Here is a 16,552-nt window from a genome sequence, read left to right as displayed (position 1 = left end):
CATTACCATATTAACTGTTCAGTTACATTATTATCACGTGTTACGGCCTCTAGGAGCTGGGTCACATATCACAATTTGCTCCCTTCCTTGTATTACATCGACTGCAGCACTAAAACACAATTCCCGTTCTAATCTCTGACCTACCTGAAAGTATCATACTACTTTCTACTGCTAGAAAGCAGAGGGGAAGTATTTTTTTAAAATCAGAGATTTATCACTGAAAGGCAGATTCATAATATTCTTACAAGCGTGAATACTTCAAGTGAGAGATGTTCCTCTTTTCAATCCCTGCACTCTGAGGGCAGTCTTTTCTGGGGTCTATTTCCTGTGGTGTCATTCAACTCTTTGAGCTGTATGTAGCAAACAAGGTATCTGCCTTCTGCACTTTAACCTCTGGCTTTGTCAGGACTTCCCATCACAAAGCTACAGGTGGAATCTGTGCAGAAGATATTTTAAAAATCTTTTTCTTTTGTAAGATATATAACTCCTCTGCTCATACAGGAGTTATTCTGACATCTAAGTTCCTACTAAAATATCTGAGCATATTTATATGGTCCATCTGAAATCAGCTGACTTATTTCTTTGCTACCTGACCATACAATGATGTGCACTTTCGGCCAAAAATAAAGTCCATTAGTTGGTACCTGAAAATCTCTGTTGACTTACTGGTTTGGGGTAACGTCTGTATTGAATTTTTATAAACTGTATTTGACTATTTTAAAATGGAATTTGCAGGCTTGGTATGCACTCTTTTTTTGTGACTTGTAGCTGTCAGTGGGTTCTTGGGCTTTTCTCTTTCTGGTAAAGTAATCTATCTTGATTAAAAATAACACTGAGAGTTCAGTCCTTCAAGACGCTGTGAGCCACCTGTCTTTTTGAAGTCTGTCAGTACTTTTCATGAGCTGCTCAGAGTTTTCCAGCGCACACAGCCTGTTATAGCACAGCATTGTTGGCAGGTAGGGGAGGCTGACAGGAAATGGATGCAAGGAAGGTAGTTACCCGGATGGCTGTATAAATGTAGCATTCATTAAAGGGGTGCGTCCTACTGCCTTAGGAGCTGAACTTACCAAAATACTTCTATTAACAAAGCTGATGACATGCACACCTTATTAACCCTAGGTTTATCACTCTTTTAGTAGATTACGCTATTTTGCATAAAATAGATTTATTATGTATTTTTATTTGCATTTAAAAAGCATATTGAAAACAGCATTTCTGTGGATAGAAAAATGAATGTGGCTTATCAAAGAGGAATTAGAGTAATGTTAAGTTCCATAAAATATAATGAGATCTGTAGATACTTGACAGTGTAATATTTAAGAGAATATACTTCCATATTTACATTCTTATCCTTGGTGAATTCTTTTATGTTAAATTTAATATATACTATATTGTCTGTAGTATATCTAGCTATATACTAAATTTAGATACAGCAACATGGTTTCTAAATGTTCCAAGAAGCAATAGAGGAGGTACACTGTTTCTGGGAGTAATTTTCCCACAACGCTAATTCAACACAGTCCATCAGCATGTCTCTCGGTTTTATGTTTCTGGGAACATCGCTCTTTGGAAGCAGTATTTTTGGAAGTTGTAATTAAAGTGAGCTAGAAAAAACATGGGTGATGGTTTAAATATGGACGTACAAATGTCTCATTTCAAATAATGAAAACACAGTGCAGTAGTTGAGGGTGTTTAGCTTTGAACAGTGCTACAAATTATACAGCAATTTTCCATTAGGGAATTTTCAAAGTTAATTTCTATTTGTGATCTAACAGTATTTCAGAATACAATACTATTAAACTGTTTAAGAAAGGGATGAAGAACTGTAGTTCATAAAAATGAAGATGAAATCTTAAAGATAATCAAGGTATGCTATACTTTGAAGAGTTTTGTCTTTAAAATGTTTGTATTTTTTCCTGCAGGCATGTTCTGCCTATGTTGATTTCATGATTTCTGTAGCTAAACTAATCCTACAAGAAAGAAATATTTCTTTCAATGAGAGTGAGATTTCTGAACAAATGAAAAGAATTATGGACCTGGAGAAAGAGATTGCCAATGTAAGAAAAATATTTTTAAAGTATTTTTTAAATAACTCACTTTTTTCTTAATACCTAAGAAAGCTAACTGTAAACTGAGTTGTTAAGTTACTTGCTAATGTTATTTTGTGGGACCAAAAGCTGACCAAAAATGTATGGGGCCTGGAACACCTAAGAGGAACGCATAATAAGAAAGACATGCCTTCTAATGAGCAAGGGAAAATATTTGAGTTAGCTGTTTTCCAAATAGCAAAATGTTTTATTCTAATCTGTTCACAGAAGCCCTTCCAGAGGAGAAAGAGAGAGCAAGAGAGAGACAGACTTGGTTTCTGTTTAGTCTGTTTTAGAAAATGAGTTTTGGGAGATGCTTTCAGGCCGCTTCTTCCTTTGTCCTGTTTTCCCTGTGGGCTGTTTGGTTATCAGAGCAGTAGATTCCCAACCCTTGGCCTGCCATGCAACACAAAGTAATGTTTGTCCTGCACAAGCTGCTCCACAATGCTGATTGTTCCAAGTGCATTTTTAATCAAACACTGTTCTCCATTAAAGTATGGCTTGGAGAAGTAGCTACGATTTGAACTTGCATGGAGAAAAACAAGTGGAAAATCAAGCATTCATGAGCAAAAACATGGCTTACAATTATTAAACATTTCAGAAGGACCTGAAGCTAAGGATGACTGTAAAACAAGCTAAATACAAATTTTTCTAGCTTCAGCTATGTTTCAAGTTACACTGATAGTAAGGGCATGTGTTTGGCATAGGAAGACCTTTCCCCCCAATTTGTATAAACTAAAAGCATCTGATTTTGATTTTATTCACATTTTCCTGAGAAACACACCTCTGGGCGTAGATCAGAGATGGAAGATTATTAATAGAAAAGGAATTAACTGGAGAAGGATTTAAAGGGGAGTACAAAAGGCAACCACAACTGAAATGTCTCTACAGCAGTTGCTGTTGGTAGAGAGTGAAGTTAGTGGTGGGTAAGCTGCTATTGCCTCGGTTTTTAACCTCTTTCATCAAAAACTCAGCACCAGCCTGAATGTTACTGGAAGAGAGCTGGCATTATGCTCTTGGGAATTTGTTGAAGAAAACACAGAAAAAAAATACTGAATGCACAATAGATTAGGAAAGAGGAAGTGGAAGAGAACTCTTTTTTAAAAAAAGGATAGAGAGAGAGAAAATCAGACTTGGCATGACTTATATTTCAAAACAGTTTAAATGGGTAAAATCTACTATTCTCTCTCTTGAGCGAGTCATTTAAGAGTCCTTGAGGCAGTAGTGATGTAGGCTCTCCCATGAATTACTCTCATGAATCACAAGATCACTCTTTTCCCATAGTTGTTTGTGTACCTGTATTTTCTCTCTCTGCCATCAAAAAAAAGTGGAAGTTAAAAGAGGGTGGAGTATGAGGGGAGCAAGTGCTGATGCTGTCACAAGGTACTTCTGCATGAGAACAAAGGAATGAAAGAGGATACCAGAATGCACTTCAGAAACCTGCAGACAAGGGACACACTAGTGTTTGAGGAAAAGAACAGGAAGATATCCAAGAGAGTATTCAGAGACCAAGGGTGTAGTTACCATCAGGTGCTGGTTTTGCCTCCTCTCAGTCTACGTTGTCCACACCCTAATTCCAGAGACCTCCCTGCTGACATTTGCTGTCTAGACACTCCAGTGATTAACTTGCCTCGTAAAGCACCACTACAGACACAGTTCACTGGCAGTCAGGCAGTTTTACCGTCTATAAGAAATGGCCCTAATAGAGTCGTGCTATTAAGGTGTTAATGTATGCACATTTTTAACACACTGGTGCAAACCCACATTGCCTAGACTAATAAAGAGCTTATTTGAGTTATGACTCCCTTTCTTTCTATACAGTGGTTCCAGAAAGAATGTATCAGGTAGCACATGCATCCTGATCAGAACGCTCACACTGTATTCCTACCACAGCACACTGGTCACCCTATACTCAATAAATACATCTTCTTTATTCCCTTCTCCCAGGATTTTGCACCTTGCATCATCCTATAAATATCATGAGCACATTCTTGAGTGTATCTGTTGGTAACAGTGTCTACTCAGTGTTTTGAGTGATATGCGTCTATGTTCCAGTGTTCCTGCACAGCCTGAGCTGCTGATGCTCTAACACAAAACATCCAAAGAGTAAAGCTCCAATTTGCTGTCAGAAATTTAGTCAATTTAATCTGTCCTTTTATATACCTTTTATCTATAAAATGCTGTCTGTATTTACTTGTAAGGTACTTTACAGTTAATGCAAACTTACAATAATGTATTAAGCCAGAAATACTACTTTTCTTTCTTTTTACTTCCACTTACCAAAATTCCTGTGAACTGACTTGATGTACTTAATAATTTTCTTATGATTAACTTTGATAGGCAACAACAAAATCTGAAGACAGAAATGATCCACTTTTGCTGTACAATAAAATGACCTTGGCACAACTCCAGAACAACTTCTCATTGGAAATTGATCATAAGGTGAGTGATCAATAATCTGATATTTTAACCTCTAATTTATGACTGATTAAACAATGAAGCCTGACAATTTTTGCTTTTAAAGACATTTCTTTCTTGAGCTGATACATATTTGAAATTGAACAGGATACCTGACGTGCACAGTATCTTACCTAAACATCTGATGACATTAAAATATGTAAAAGACTTGCTTCTGTACCCACAGTTTCTCCTAACTTGAAGGCAGATCTTGCCCTCTGTTTCAACATAAAGAGATGGAAAAGGACAAAAGAAAAAAAAACCAATGAGTTTGATTTATCCTCATGGAATCAGGATGATAAATCTTGCAAAACTTGCATACACATAACCCTTGCAGCAAATCAGGAGAGTATCCTTTACAGAGTACAAATAAATTCCGTTCCTGTAATTAACCACAGCAGCTCCAGAGGGCCCAGGACAAACATTAGGACTGTAGCCACCAGTTGATACAAGTATGCTGTAGTGTGACTATTCAGCCCCTCTCTGTTTATCCAGAACTGCAGATTCAGAACAAAAAGTCCTGTTTTTCCAACATTCCCTCTGTAAGATGGGCTTCCAAAGCAAGCAGAAAGGAGCCCAGGAAGTCATGACTATGAATCAGGAAAATTCTCCCCATTAGTCTGACTGTAGCTCCTGCCAGGGATGTTTCAGCTGTGCCTTTTCTCTTACCCTGAGCCATGTCCCATTTGTGCAGTACAACCTTTACTTCATGGCACCACAAAGTCCAGCTAAAGAATAGCCAAAGATTTGATAACATAGGTGTGCCTCCTCAGTAACTCCAAGTCTTACTAGACCTGGATATTTTTTTATCGTAAATGATTTCCACTTCAGTATCTTGCACAACAGGCAAGCAGGTTAACTAATGTGTCACATGGAAAGCACTGTGGTCTGACTAGCAGGAATGCATTATTGAGTCTTTTGAGGCCAGTAAGGTACTATGAAATACTATTATTCCTACCACAGTTTCATAATCAGTGCTATTTTTATTGACTTTAAATTCTTCAACTTTAAATTATATGATGGTTCACTTCTGCCTAACTTAATTTGTTTCATAATTTACCTTCTCCCACAGGTCTTAATTGAACAGTTACCATTACAGTCACAATGTCAGAAACTAACTTCTCTTGTCACAGAGTGGTATTGCCCTGGTTATTTTTAGTTCCTGGGGAGGGCTGCAGATCAGTAATAATCATCTCTAAATTTATCAAAAAATGCTCAAAAGATACATGATGGGAGTTGGTAGCGTTGTTGTAATGGTCTAAGGATAGAACAGCAATTATTCCTAAGATTACCTTGAAGTTTGCTGCTTCTCTTTCAAACATAAAGTGATTCTATTCCTGAAAGCTTATCTGCTTTCCTCAGCTACATTAGTTTGTCTGATGAGAGATGTTGCCTCTTCCAATAAAACTTTCCTCTCAAAAGATACAGACTGGGAAAAATCACCAATACTTTTAAAAGTAATAGGCATAACAAAAATTTAAATTAACAAAAAAAAAAAAAAAAAAAGAAAAAAGTACAAAGATTATTTGTTTTTCTTAAATGTAACACCTTCCTTTTCATTACTAAAGTGAGTACCTACCCAGTGTGGTAAAAGCACTGAGTAGCTCTAGAGTTTTGATGATTATTTTCAGCTTTTGCTCAGAATCATTTTTTTAGTTAAATGGTGAACCACAGAGGCCATGGATTAGAAATCTTTGGGCCAACATGGAGAATTTGAAGCAGTGTATATAGAGTTAGCTGTAACATCAGTGTCATTGACTAAAGAAGTAAATGGAGATATTGGAGGAACATATAACACTGTACAATCTACAGTATTCCAAGCTGAAGGATCTATCTCTCTCAGCGGGTATCATACAGAGGAAGACAAGTAACACACTTCATACTTGTGAAAATACTTCACTTGACACCAGCTGCAGGTGTGAACTTCCTGGGTAGAGGAATGCAGAGGTTATAACCTCCCATTAATACTACTCTGTTGCTCTGGGTTATGTGATGGAGGAACAGCAACGTGGTGGCATGCAGCTTGGCTCCTTTGCTCTTTGCATGGCTGCATGGCTCAGATCCCAGTGCTGTGCAGCTGAGCAGCAACTAAAGGCTGCGTTCTCTTAGTAGGCAAGAGAATGACTCTGTGTTCTCCAGTCAGTCCTTTGACCATCTACTGTCTGAGGCACATGATATTGCTAACCAAAGACTTATCAAAGCGAAATTATTTTTCTTATCAGCAAACTAGTATGAGTTCCCAGTTGAGAGTGCCCACGCACTAAAGTAATGCTCTATTCAGACTAGATGGACGCTACAGAATGAAAACTTAACAGAAAATAATTTTCATAGGTACTGGGTCATGAAAGTTACGTGGGCCTCTCACAAAGGTGAATACCCACATAAAGAAGATGGGGGTTTAGGACCAGAGAGGCAGAAAACAAACAAGAACTCTAACCCTTGTCTGAGATTTGTCTGTCATGGCATGCTGCAGACTGATCTGCTATCAAATCAGTTGCTTCTCCAGTATCTAGTACTGTGGCATGCAGAGAAAAATTCATTATAGGTAGTGGATTTAGTGTGTCTGTTTTAAAGCCTATTAAAATAAATCCTTTTATGGACTTCAGCATACTTCAGAACAAGTCTGTACCATATGCTTCAGAATGGATTCTCAAGTATACCATGAATCTTATTGCCCTATAGATACAGAGACAGACTGCACTGAAAATCAGGCTGTTAGTCATGCTTTGATTTAAAAGTTCTTAGCCAAATGTAGCAAAAAGGCAACTGATGATTTTATTTAATATACCATTTCTGCTTTTCCAGGCTAAAAAGAAGGGGTCATAGCATTTTTAATTGTGTTAGTCTGAAATCAAAACAATGTCTCGACCCTTTCTGCTAAATATGACCCTATTTTAATAGGATTTTAGAGCACAGAGGATATAAATTATCTCAGATGTGACTCCAATTACAAGTAATACAACAATTAGGAAAACTAAAAAGGCAGAGCATTTGTGTTATGCAAACATATTTAAACTGGAAAAAATGCTAAATACTGTTTCTTTATGATTTAACCATATAATAATGCATATTGATTTTCCAGGTATTCAACTGGTCAAAATTCATAAATGATATAATGTCAACTGTACAAATTAAGGTTGAGAACACTGAACATGTCATTGTTTATGATCCAGAATACCTTATCAGGCTGAAGTCTATTCTTAATAAATACACTCGCAGGTATGTATGTTAGGTAATTTTGTAATTTGCAAGGTATGTATGTTAGGTAATTTTGTAATTTGCACTTTATTTCCAATAAACTTAAAAAGCCTAAAAACATTACCAGCTTATTATTGTTGTTTTGTTAAACAGAGACCTTCAAAATTACATGATCTGGCGATTCGTAATGGATCTTGTCAACAGCCTAAGCCGTAACTACAAGGACACAAGGAATGCTTTTCGTAAGGTGAATAAATTAATCTTTTAATTTGTAAAGATGACTTTTGTGAACCATAAAAGATAATTTTTTTATGTACTTGTAAATTATAAAAATTTAATGTATTTTGAATTTTGCACACAAAAGCTAGACATGGTTGCTGAAGCTTCTGCTGCAGTGTACACATAAATTATGTGATAAATGCTTGATAGCTGGAGTGAATTTGAAAAGCACTGTTCTAGTAATTGGTGTCTATGCTTTTCCAAATCTAAATTAATCCCCATTTTGATAACAGAACAGTCCCAGTTATTTGCAAACGATGACAGTTCTGATTGATTGTTACAAACTCTTCAGCATCCAAATTAATATATTCAAAGTCAAACATTATGGGGCCAGTCTTGTTTTTCAGTCATTTGATCTTGCAGGTATTTTAGTGCTTTTAAGGAAGTGCTAAGCAATTTCACAAACAGGTTGGAGATGGAAGTTCTTTGTATTTCCACAGTAGAACTTTCTACTTTGTAAGTTTGCTCAGCTCCACTGAAAAAGGTTATGGCCATACTTTAACACACATACACAGCTTTTTAAGGAGATTCTGCTTGTTACAGAAAAAGATAATAATTACTGGAGGAAGTCAACAAACATTCAGTTTGGTCAGTTTTATATATCTGAACAGGGCAGTCTTATTCATAGATTATTTGGCTTTTTCCCCTACCCTTTATAGTATGAAACTGTTTTAATATCGAGCTTCATATTTGTTTCGTCTGCATCATCAGGGAATAGTATGTTTTGCACTCTATAAACTAAAGTCATCCCCCACTACATCTTAGGACTTCACTGAGGAATTTTCATTTAGAAAAAAGTCAGTTTGAAAGAACAACAGGAAAATATTTTACCGTGGTCTACGTATAAAAACATACAATTCTTTGCTAACTAATTAATAATATATGATATAGTATAGCTTGAACTTCTCACACTAAATGCATTGGAAATAAACTAGCATTTGTCTTGTTAAGTTTGCTTTCATATATAAACGTTAGCACAGTTATGGCATTCTATGAGTCTCCCATACCATTTTTTTTCTGGGTTGTGTGGCTGATTAGTCACTCAAAACTCCATTTGTTTTAAATACATACTGTTTAAAATGTGCTACAGAAAGTGCCAGAGTCCTAGCAGAAATATCACTGGATCTACAACCACTTCCTTAAGAAATCAGCAAAAAGATCTCAACAGCTGACTAGGCTGCACATGTAGACTGGCCTATATGTGTTACTGTGGGGCAATGCTGTCACTCTAAATCACTTAAGTTTGGTTCTCCATCTCAAGGTCAAATTGTCAGTTTTCACTGTAACATTTGTTCAAAATTGCGCCCTTCCATCAGATCTTCTGTCAAGAAGCCCAGATGTGGGGGTGGAAGAGCATGCAGAGTACTATCATGATACTAGTTTAATACTTAGAGCTACTGGAACTGTGTCCTCAGGATACAATTACTCCCACCAAAGAAACACATCAGTATCTTTCTTTTTTCCCCAAGATCTATTTAAAGAGAAAAAAACCGCATTGCCTACAATGTTGTAGTTGAGAATTTATGCGCCATAAGATCAGGAGGTGTAATTTCAGATGCATCAGCACTGTACATGTATGAATCTACAATAATACATTTTAATTGCATGTTATGTTTACTAATAAGCAGGTAAGTTTCTGTTGCTCTAGAAAGCACCACTTTGGTTTTTCTTATGCACCTCTGGTGACACTAGGCTTACTTGAAAAGAGTCTAACTCGGGGTTCCTGTGAAGGGCAATCCTGGTCTGATGCAAGTCCACCATGGTCTCAAGTAGCCCTCTACCCAAGTGAACTATGATTGACTAGGATAAGCTTGAGCAGCACAAGGTGATCTACCAGAATCTTCATTGCGTAGTCATTATGAATTAGTTATTATTTTGATTAAGCTCAGTACTGCTAATATTTATTACTGGGTTTGCTTTAACTTCTGGGGGAGAGGGGTCATATTTACTTTTCCTATATGAGCTTTTGCTATATAAGCAAATGACTACTGATGCAGCCTGTTTGTGTGCAGGGAGTATCTAAGAAAGACACAGATTAAGGACAGACAGATTTTCTAGTCTATTCAGCTATTTGTCAGTAATGAGTTACAAAAAACTCCAGTATCACAGGCTCTCCAGGGAGACCTGCAGTAGACATCTCTGTGCTGTGTTGTACTGGTAACATTTTCAAAAGCCCATTCCTGTGTCCTTAATGCTTTAAAGTAAAAAGAAACATTATTTTCCTAGTAATTCAGTTCAAGGTATAGTAGTTACAGAGCTTTTAACACCATAAGTCATTGATCTGTACCTCTGAAGAGATGGGTAGCTGCTTCATTATGGAATATAAACTTCATTATAGAATGGGATTTCAGAGAGTTGCCCTATAATGACACTGTCTGCTATATTCCTTGTGTTCAGATGCCATACCATTGTATTAACCACTCGCTTTATCACATATTTACACATTATCAAGACCAAATCCTTGAATGCCTTGTAGCAACATCACATAGAGTAAACAAGCTTCTACTTTGCAAGCTCTCAAAGATGGGAGGCTCTGACAGAAGCTGCTGGTTGGGTAGAAAACACAGTCTTACCACTGCAGAAATTAATTTGCTGCATAATCACAATGGCCCTGTCAGAGATGGAACTGCAATACAGATCCCTGTAACAGTGAAAGCTTTGTGTCAGGGTACTCCTCTTTAACATCTCCCATTCTTAGCTTTTAGAGTAGTTTTCTTCTCTCTACCTTTCATGTTTTGAAAGGATAAAGAATATTGCTAATGATTCTCGTATTTCCTCAGCCTGTGACCGATGTTCCCATTACAGAGTGAGTCCACATAGCTGCCATAAACACAACTGTGAATTAAATGCATGTATTTAAGGTTGACTAGGCTTCTCTGAAACACACATCTGCTAGTCAGTCACCATTCTCCTTCACCTTATGTGGGCCCAAATGTCACTGTTTTACCTAACGTTTATGTTTCACAGGCACTTTACGGCACAACATCAGAAACTGCTGTTTGGCGTCGTTGTGCAAACTATGTCAATGGCAACATGGAGAATGCAGTGGGACGATTATATGTACAGGAAGCATTTGCTGGAGACAGTAAACATGTGGTAAAGCTTTTAGTAAACTTAGCCTGTGTGCCCTCTAAGTGTCATTTAATTGTCACTTACCATGCAGTTCTTTACACAGCTTTGATTACAATTTTTATTAACCTTTTCTATGTAGCAGGTCACTTTCTCAAAAACCTAACCTTCAGATTTCCTTCTCAATCAGTGTACCACTGAGGAGTAACAACGTATGTGCTAGGAGAGTCATTCCTTTGCACCTAAGTACTTCTGCATTACTTGTCTTGAACTGGCCTGCTTTCCAAGCAAATGACAACAGTGTGAAGTAACGTGTGAAATATAAAGATTACGTGTGCACACTTGGAAGGAGAGAGGCATCTGCCTGCTCCACTTGTTCTATAAGCCAGCCTTGAGCCTAAAGCACCATTGGCACATGAGCAATGGACCGTGCCCAAGCCAGTATGCACGCCCAATGAACAGTACTTACTGAAATGAACAGTCTGCTTGTTCTTTGAGACCGACGCGAGTTCACATCCTGTCAACATGGGGCATAAGGACAATTGATTATTTCTTTTTTGTCTTCAGTCACACAGAAAATTGCTGAAAATTAATTGAAGTTAAGCCTTAGTTTCCTTCTATCACTCCTACTGTAATCCAGGCTTAAGATACACCATTTTTTGTGGTTGACGTATCATATACACAGTAATTTGATCAGATGCGCAACATCCAGCGGATGGATATCTGTCAGATGTTTTGTTAACTGAGTAACTAAACTGCATTGACTTGTGAGCTTATGCCTATTCCCTTTCCTCCTACAGGACAGATTAAAAGTACTACTTAACTTGAGCTCCAGATTTTGAGTGTGGCCGATAAACACCATAGACTTAGGCAGCTAGTGCAAAAAAAAAAGAAGTCTGTAATAAACAAATCATAACTGTGGAAAAATAATTGGATCATTTTATGTGGTTTTGTAACATACGGATGTTTTTTCCAAGGTTGAGGAAATGATTGCAGATATACGTGATGTTTTTATAAAAACCTTAGATGAACTTACCTGGATGGATGCAGAAACCAAGAAGAAAGCAGAACAAAAAGTAAGTTAAATCTTAAATATTAGTAATGTTGTGTATTTCTATAAAAATCAGTATTTCAGTTATTTTTCCTGAAAAAAATAAGCATAACATCTATCACTTTTATATATACAAACTCCCATATATTTGTGTTTATATAGGCACAGCAGCTTACAGACTTCCTATATCAGATCCAGAATACATGGGAAGAGGCCTCTGTGGAGATTAAGTGCACAAAATAGGAGGAATCTATATACAAGATTAAGACCTCCAGGCAAATCAGTGATTAAGGGGCTAGACAGTCAATATCTACAAGAAAGTAATACTGAAAATGAGAAGGAATGATTTATGGTGATTTGACCAGCTATTAGGAGCAACAGGACAAAAACAAAAAGTCAAACCACAGACTGGACATCATCAGTGAGTTCTCTTAAGGGCAGACATAGCTTTAGACAGTTCATGTAAGTCTGGAGTAAGTAACAGAAATCAGTTGTAGAGAGCCCTGAGTTGGGAGTGAAGCAATTGAAAGAACTATTTATTACATCTCTATTTTGTTATACTGTAGAGATAATTAAAAAATCTTTAATTTTGCATTTTTAATGATAAATTATTATTAAAATTTAATTTTAAAAAAGCTTGAAAAATATCATGGTTTTATTAATTGTAGAGTGGGACCTGGCATTTTCCTCCAGAATTTTATGTTAGAAGATCTTAGAAAAAAAGAAAAATAACTATCAAAATATTACTGGTTTATCAAACAACTCTAGATTGTGAAGACCACAAAAAGCTACAATTGCAACAGATAGCTAAGACAGTCATGGCATGCAGTGAGGTTACACGGATTCTGATGTGATCAGACAGTAACGATGCAGTTATATGAACAGGTTTTTATGTACATTCCTAGTGTTACTTCCATAGCTACACATGTTGATCAGTTAGAACCACACAGTAATGTGAAATCGGGAATGGCAGCATAAGTCACGTAGTAAACTGAAAATCCTAATTTCTGTACTGTGATTAGACATAGACAGTATATGTACAAAGTCTATGAAATACTTCCACTGTTACGAACAATTTGACAAAATGAAATGCAAACTGTCTGAAAAGTTAGGATCAGAAACCCGTGCACTCCATGTGTTGCTTATAATGTTCACTTGTTTGTGGGAATAGCCTACATCAGAAAATAATTTGTATAAATAATGTGATTTTACCACCAAATTTATTGAGACATATTTATATGGAAATAGTAGAAAGAATTGCTGAAGAATCATTTGTTCTTTGGGTTTTTTTAATTACTCCTGACATTGCCATCAAATATAAATCAATACTTGGCTATCAAAAGAAACTGGGTAAGGATTGGGTTAAAAATTTTGTTCAGGACTTCAAATTGACAAAATCTGGGAACACTTAAAGAAATTATTTTAGTCCTATGTAGATGTGGCAGCTAGTTAAGAAACATGTATACAGACCGAAACTGAGTCTAACTGTACAAATTTCTGGGAATTTGTAAATGTGTTTTTCTATAATGTACTGAAGTTAAAAAATGTCCAGTTATTAATTTTATTTATATTTTAAATGCTGTAAAGTATGTCAAATATTTCAGGATTTCTACTATTTGTTTAAACCAACCTTTCAACTCAAAAGCATAGCTGACGTACGTTTGGCTATCTTGTGCATATTTCTGTAAGTTTACTTACAAAGGGAGGAACAGAACATACTTTCTAGAATTTTCCATTGTTACAATTAACCATAAACTTTACAGTGCTTTCAATGAACAAAAAAATGTAACAAAAACTATAAATAGTTAACATCCTGGGTTTTCTGCAGTTGCTTCCATATTGCATTTATTATATAATTTATGATTGATTTAAAAATATGGCTGAATTTGCTATGGGTATCACATTGTCTTGTCCCTAGGCAGCAGCAATTAGAGAGAGGATTGGTTATCCAGATGAAATTGTGATTGATGACAATAAGCTGAACAGTGAGTACCAGGAGGTAAGTATCCGCAATAGGCAGTATAATTAGAAAAGAGTCTTAAGAGAAAACATGGTGAATTTACCTTCATAGCCAAGCCAAACCATATGCATCTGCACAGAATAACACAATCTGGTGCACAGATTCTATACCTAGTTGCACAGGTATAGAATCATAGAATCGTTTAGGTTGGAAAAGACCTTTAAGATCATTGAGTCCAACCATCAGCCCAACACCACCATGCCCACTAAACCACGTCCTGAAGTGCCACATCTACATGTTTTTTGGACACCTGCAGGGATGGTGACTCCACCACTTCCCTGGGCAGCCTGTTCCAATGCCTGACAACCCTTTCAGTAAAGAAATTTTTTCTAATATCCAATCTGAACCTCCCCTGGTGCAACTTGAGGCCATTTCCTCTCGTCCTATCACTAGTTACTTGATAGAAGAGAGCAGTACCCACCTCACTAATAGTAAATAAGGATGTATTAAAAGCCAGTGTAGTACAGCTGGTCCAGTACAGATGGTAATAAGTATTTGACGGTATTTCAAGGGAATGTATAAATTCTAGAGGAATTATGCTAGAATAAAACATGAAGCCAATGGTGTTCAGTCCAGTTTTTCTAAATCTGCCACTGATTGATGCAACATTGGTTGAAGTGGATGCAAGTACACGTAACTTAGTAACTGTACCTATTTGTCCATGGATTAGAATTAGTCCCTGAAGTATGACATTGGATGACCCGTATAATTTAAACTGCATCTGAGCTTTTTCACTGCAAAATGTGACCTCAGTATTCTTTTACCTTGTAGGTTGATTTGTGAGAGTAACTCCATTAATGTATTTAGTATACATGTAAGTTCAGGCAGAATATGTCTTAGAAGTCAGTTTTAATTTTGAAAAATAGAGACATACAACCAAAGTATGCTTTTTAAAACACCATTTAAGCTTTATTCATGTATTCTTTCTAAGGTGGAATTGCAGCTTACCAAGCTGGTAGCTACTGGTTTCAGGTTGGCAACTCTCAGAGATTAGGGTCAAAACCAGCAAATGCTGAATTCCACTCAAAAAATTAAAGAAGGAATAAAGATGTCTGGAAAAATTTATGCAGCTGCAGCTGTATCCAGCTACAATATCAACTCTGTGATGTAGCACAGCACTGCAAACCAAATTCTAATTGTAGATCAAAAGATACTCTTAAAAATGTGCTGCTTAGCTCATCATGCTTAAGACTAGATTTTCCAGATCTATGTGTCTTTTATTGCAATTCAGTAACACCACCACTAAGTACTTTTCCCTCTTTTTAGTTGAACTACAAAGAAGAAGAATACTTTGAAAACATTATTGAAAATTTAGTATTTACACAGAAGAAAAGGTTGAAAAAGCTTAGAGAAAAGGTGGACAAAGAGGAGTAAGTATTTAAAAATATTGTGTGTAGTCTTTCATCCAGTTTCCACAGGAGGAGGTATTTGGAGGGTAATCAGTGATGATTTAATGACCTTCCTTCTGCACTTTTTACTCCATGAAGAGGGCAGGTAAGAGGGCATTGTTTCTCAAAGGCTGGACCTACATTAGCAAGTAGGGCAAAGAAATTGGGAGATGGTGTAGAAGGTTAAGTATTCTGGAGTAGGTCTATTCTGGTCCCTTAGCTCCCAGAGTGGATTAAGTGGACTCCTGGAGAGCAGCTTTTTAATTAAGTTCATGTGAAAAATGAATGTCATCCCTGAGAATTTCATTTCTCTTGCTCAGAGACTGCATGAGAAAAGAGAAAGCATGATTAAATGAAGATGAGCAGGAATTTACTTCAGAAATGTACTCCTGCTCCGAATTAAAATATTAATGTAGAATGTAGATGTACCAAAAGACTGACAGGGCACATTCCCTAGCTGTCCTGGCTACTCTTCCTGTCCCAGCTCTGACCCATTTGGAAGTTAATTTAAACCAAATCAGAAAGATGACTCTGGTAACCATAGTCCATGCAAACTTTGCAAGACTGTTCATTTGAATAAGGGCTGCAGAACTGGATTTATGTTGAGGAGAGGATAAGAGAACTAGCTTTGTATAGTCTAAAAAAAGAAAAGACTGAGGGGAAGTCTTACTGCTGTCTTCAACTACCTCATGGGAGGAGACACAGAGAAGCCTGACTCTTCTTGGAGATGCACAGTGATAGGACAAGTGGGAAGAGACACAAGCTGGAATATGCAAAATTCTGACTAGTTGTTAGGAAAAACTTTTCACCATGTGAGTGGTTAAAGACCCAGAGAGGTTGTGAGACCTCCAGATCTCCATCCTTGGAGATACTCAGATCTTGAATGGATAAGCCTCTAAGCAACCTGATCTAGTTTATGACTTCTAAGGGTCCTTTTGATGTAAATTATTTTATGATTCTGTGTTTCTATTTTTAATTACTTTATCATTTTCATAGTGCTGTT

At 36.7% G+C, this 16,552-nt stretch overlaps 1 protein-coding gene across 5 annotated transcripts in view; it reads left to right on the top strand.

The window, feature by feature from the left end:
• The window catches only part of MME (membrane metalloendopeptidase), a 51,576-nt gene that overhangs the window by 18,303 nt on the left and 16,721 nt on the right, over positions 1-16,552 (top strand). For all 5 annotated transcript variants that reach the window (XM_049803294.1, XM_049803295.1, XM_049803298.1 and 2 more), the window contains exons 9-16: positions 1,923-2,057; positions 4,428-4,529; positions 7,627-7,763; positions 7,896-7,989; positions 10,989-11,117; positions 12,068-12,166; positions 14,060-14,140; positions 15,428-15,531. In XM_049803294.1, coding sequence (XP_049659251.1) covers positions 1,923-2,057; positions 4,428-4,529; positions 7,627-7,763; positions 7,896-7,989; positions 10,989-11,117; positions 12,068-12,166; positions 14,060-14,140; positions 15,428-15,531 — 881 coding nt within the window. The remainder of the gene's footprint in view (positions 1-1,922; positions 2,058-4,427; positions 4,530-7,626; positions 7,764-7,895; positions 7,990-10,988; positions 11,118-12,067; positions 12,167-14,059; positions 14,141-15,427; positions 15,532-16,552) is intronic.

The sequence above is a fragment of the Accipiter gentilis genome, chromosome 6 (assembly GCF_929443795.1).
Source record: "Accipiter gentilis chromosome 6, bAccGen1.1, whole genome shotgun sequence".
NCBI classification, from domain to species: domain Eukaryota; kingdom Metazoa; phylum Chordata; class Aves; order Accipitriformes; family Accipitridae; genus Astur; species Astur gentilis.
The sequence above is the reverse complement of the archived record's forward strand: the minus strand, read 5'-3'. Positions and strand labels throughout refer to the sequence as shown.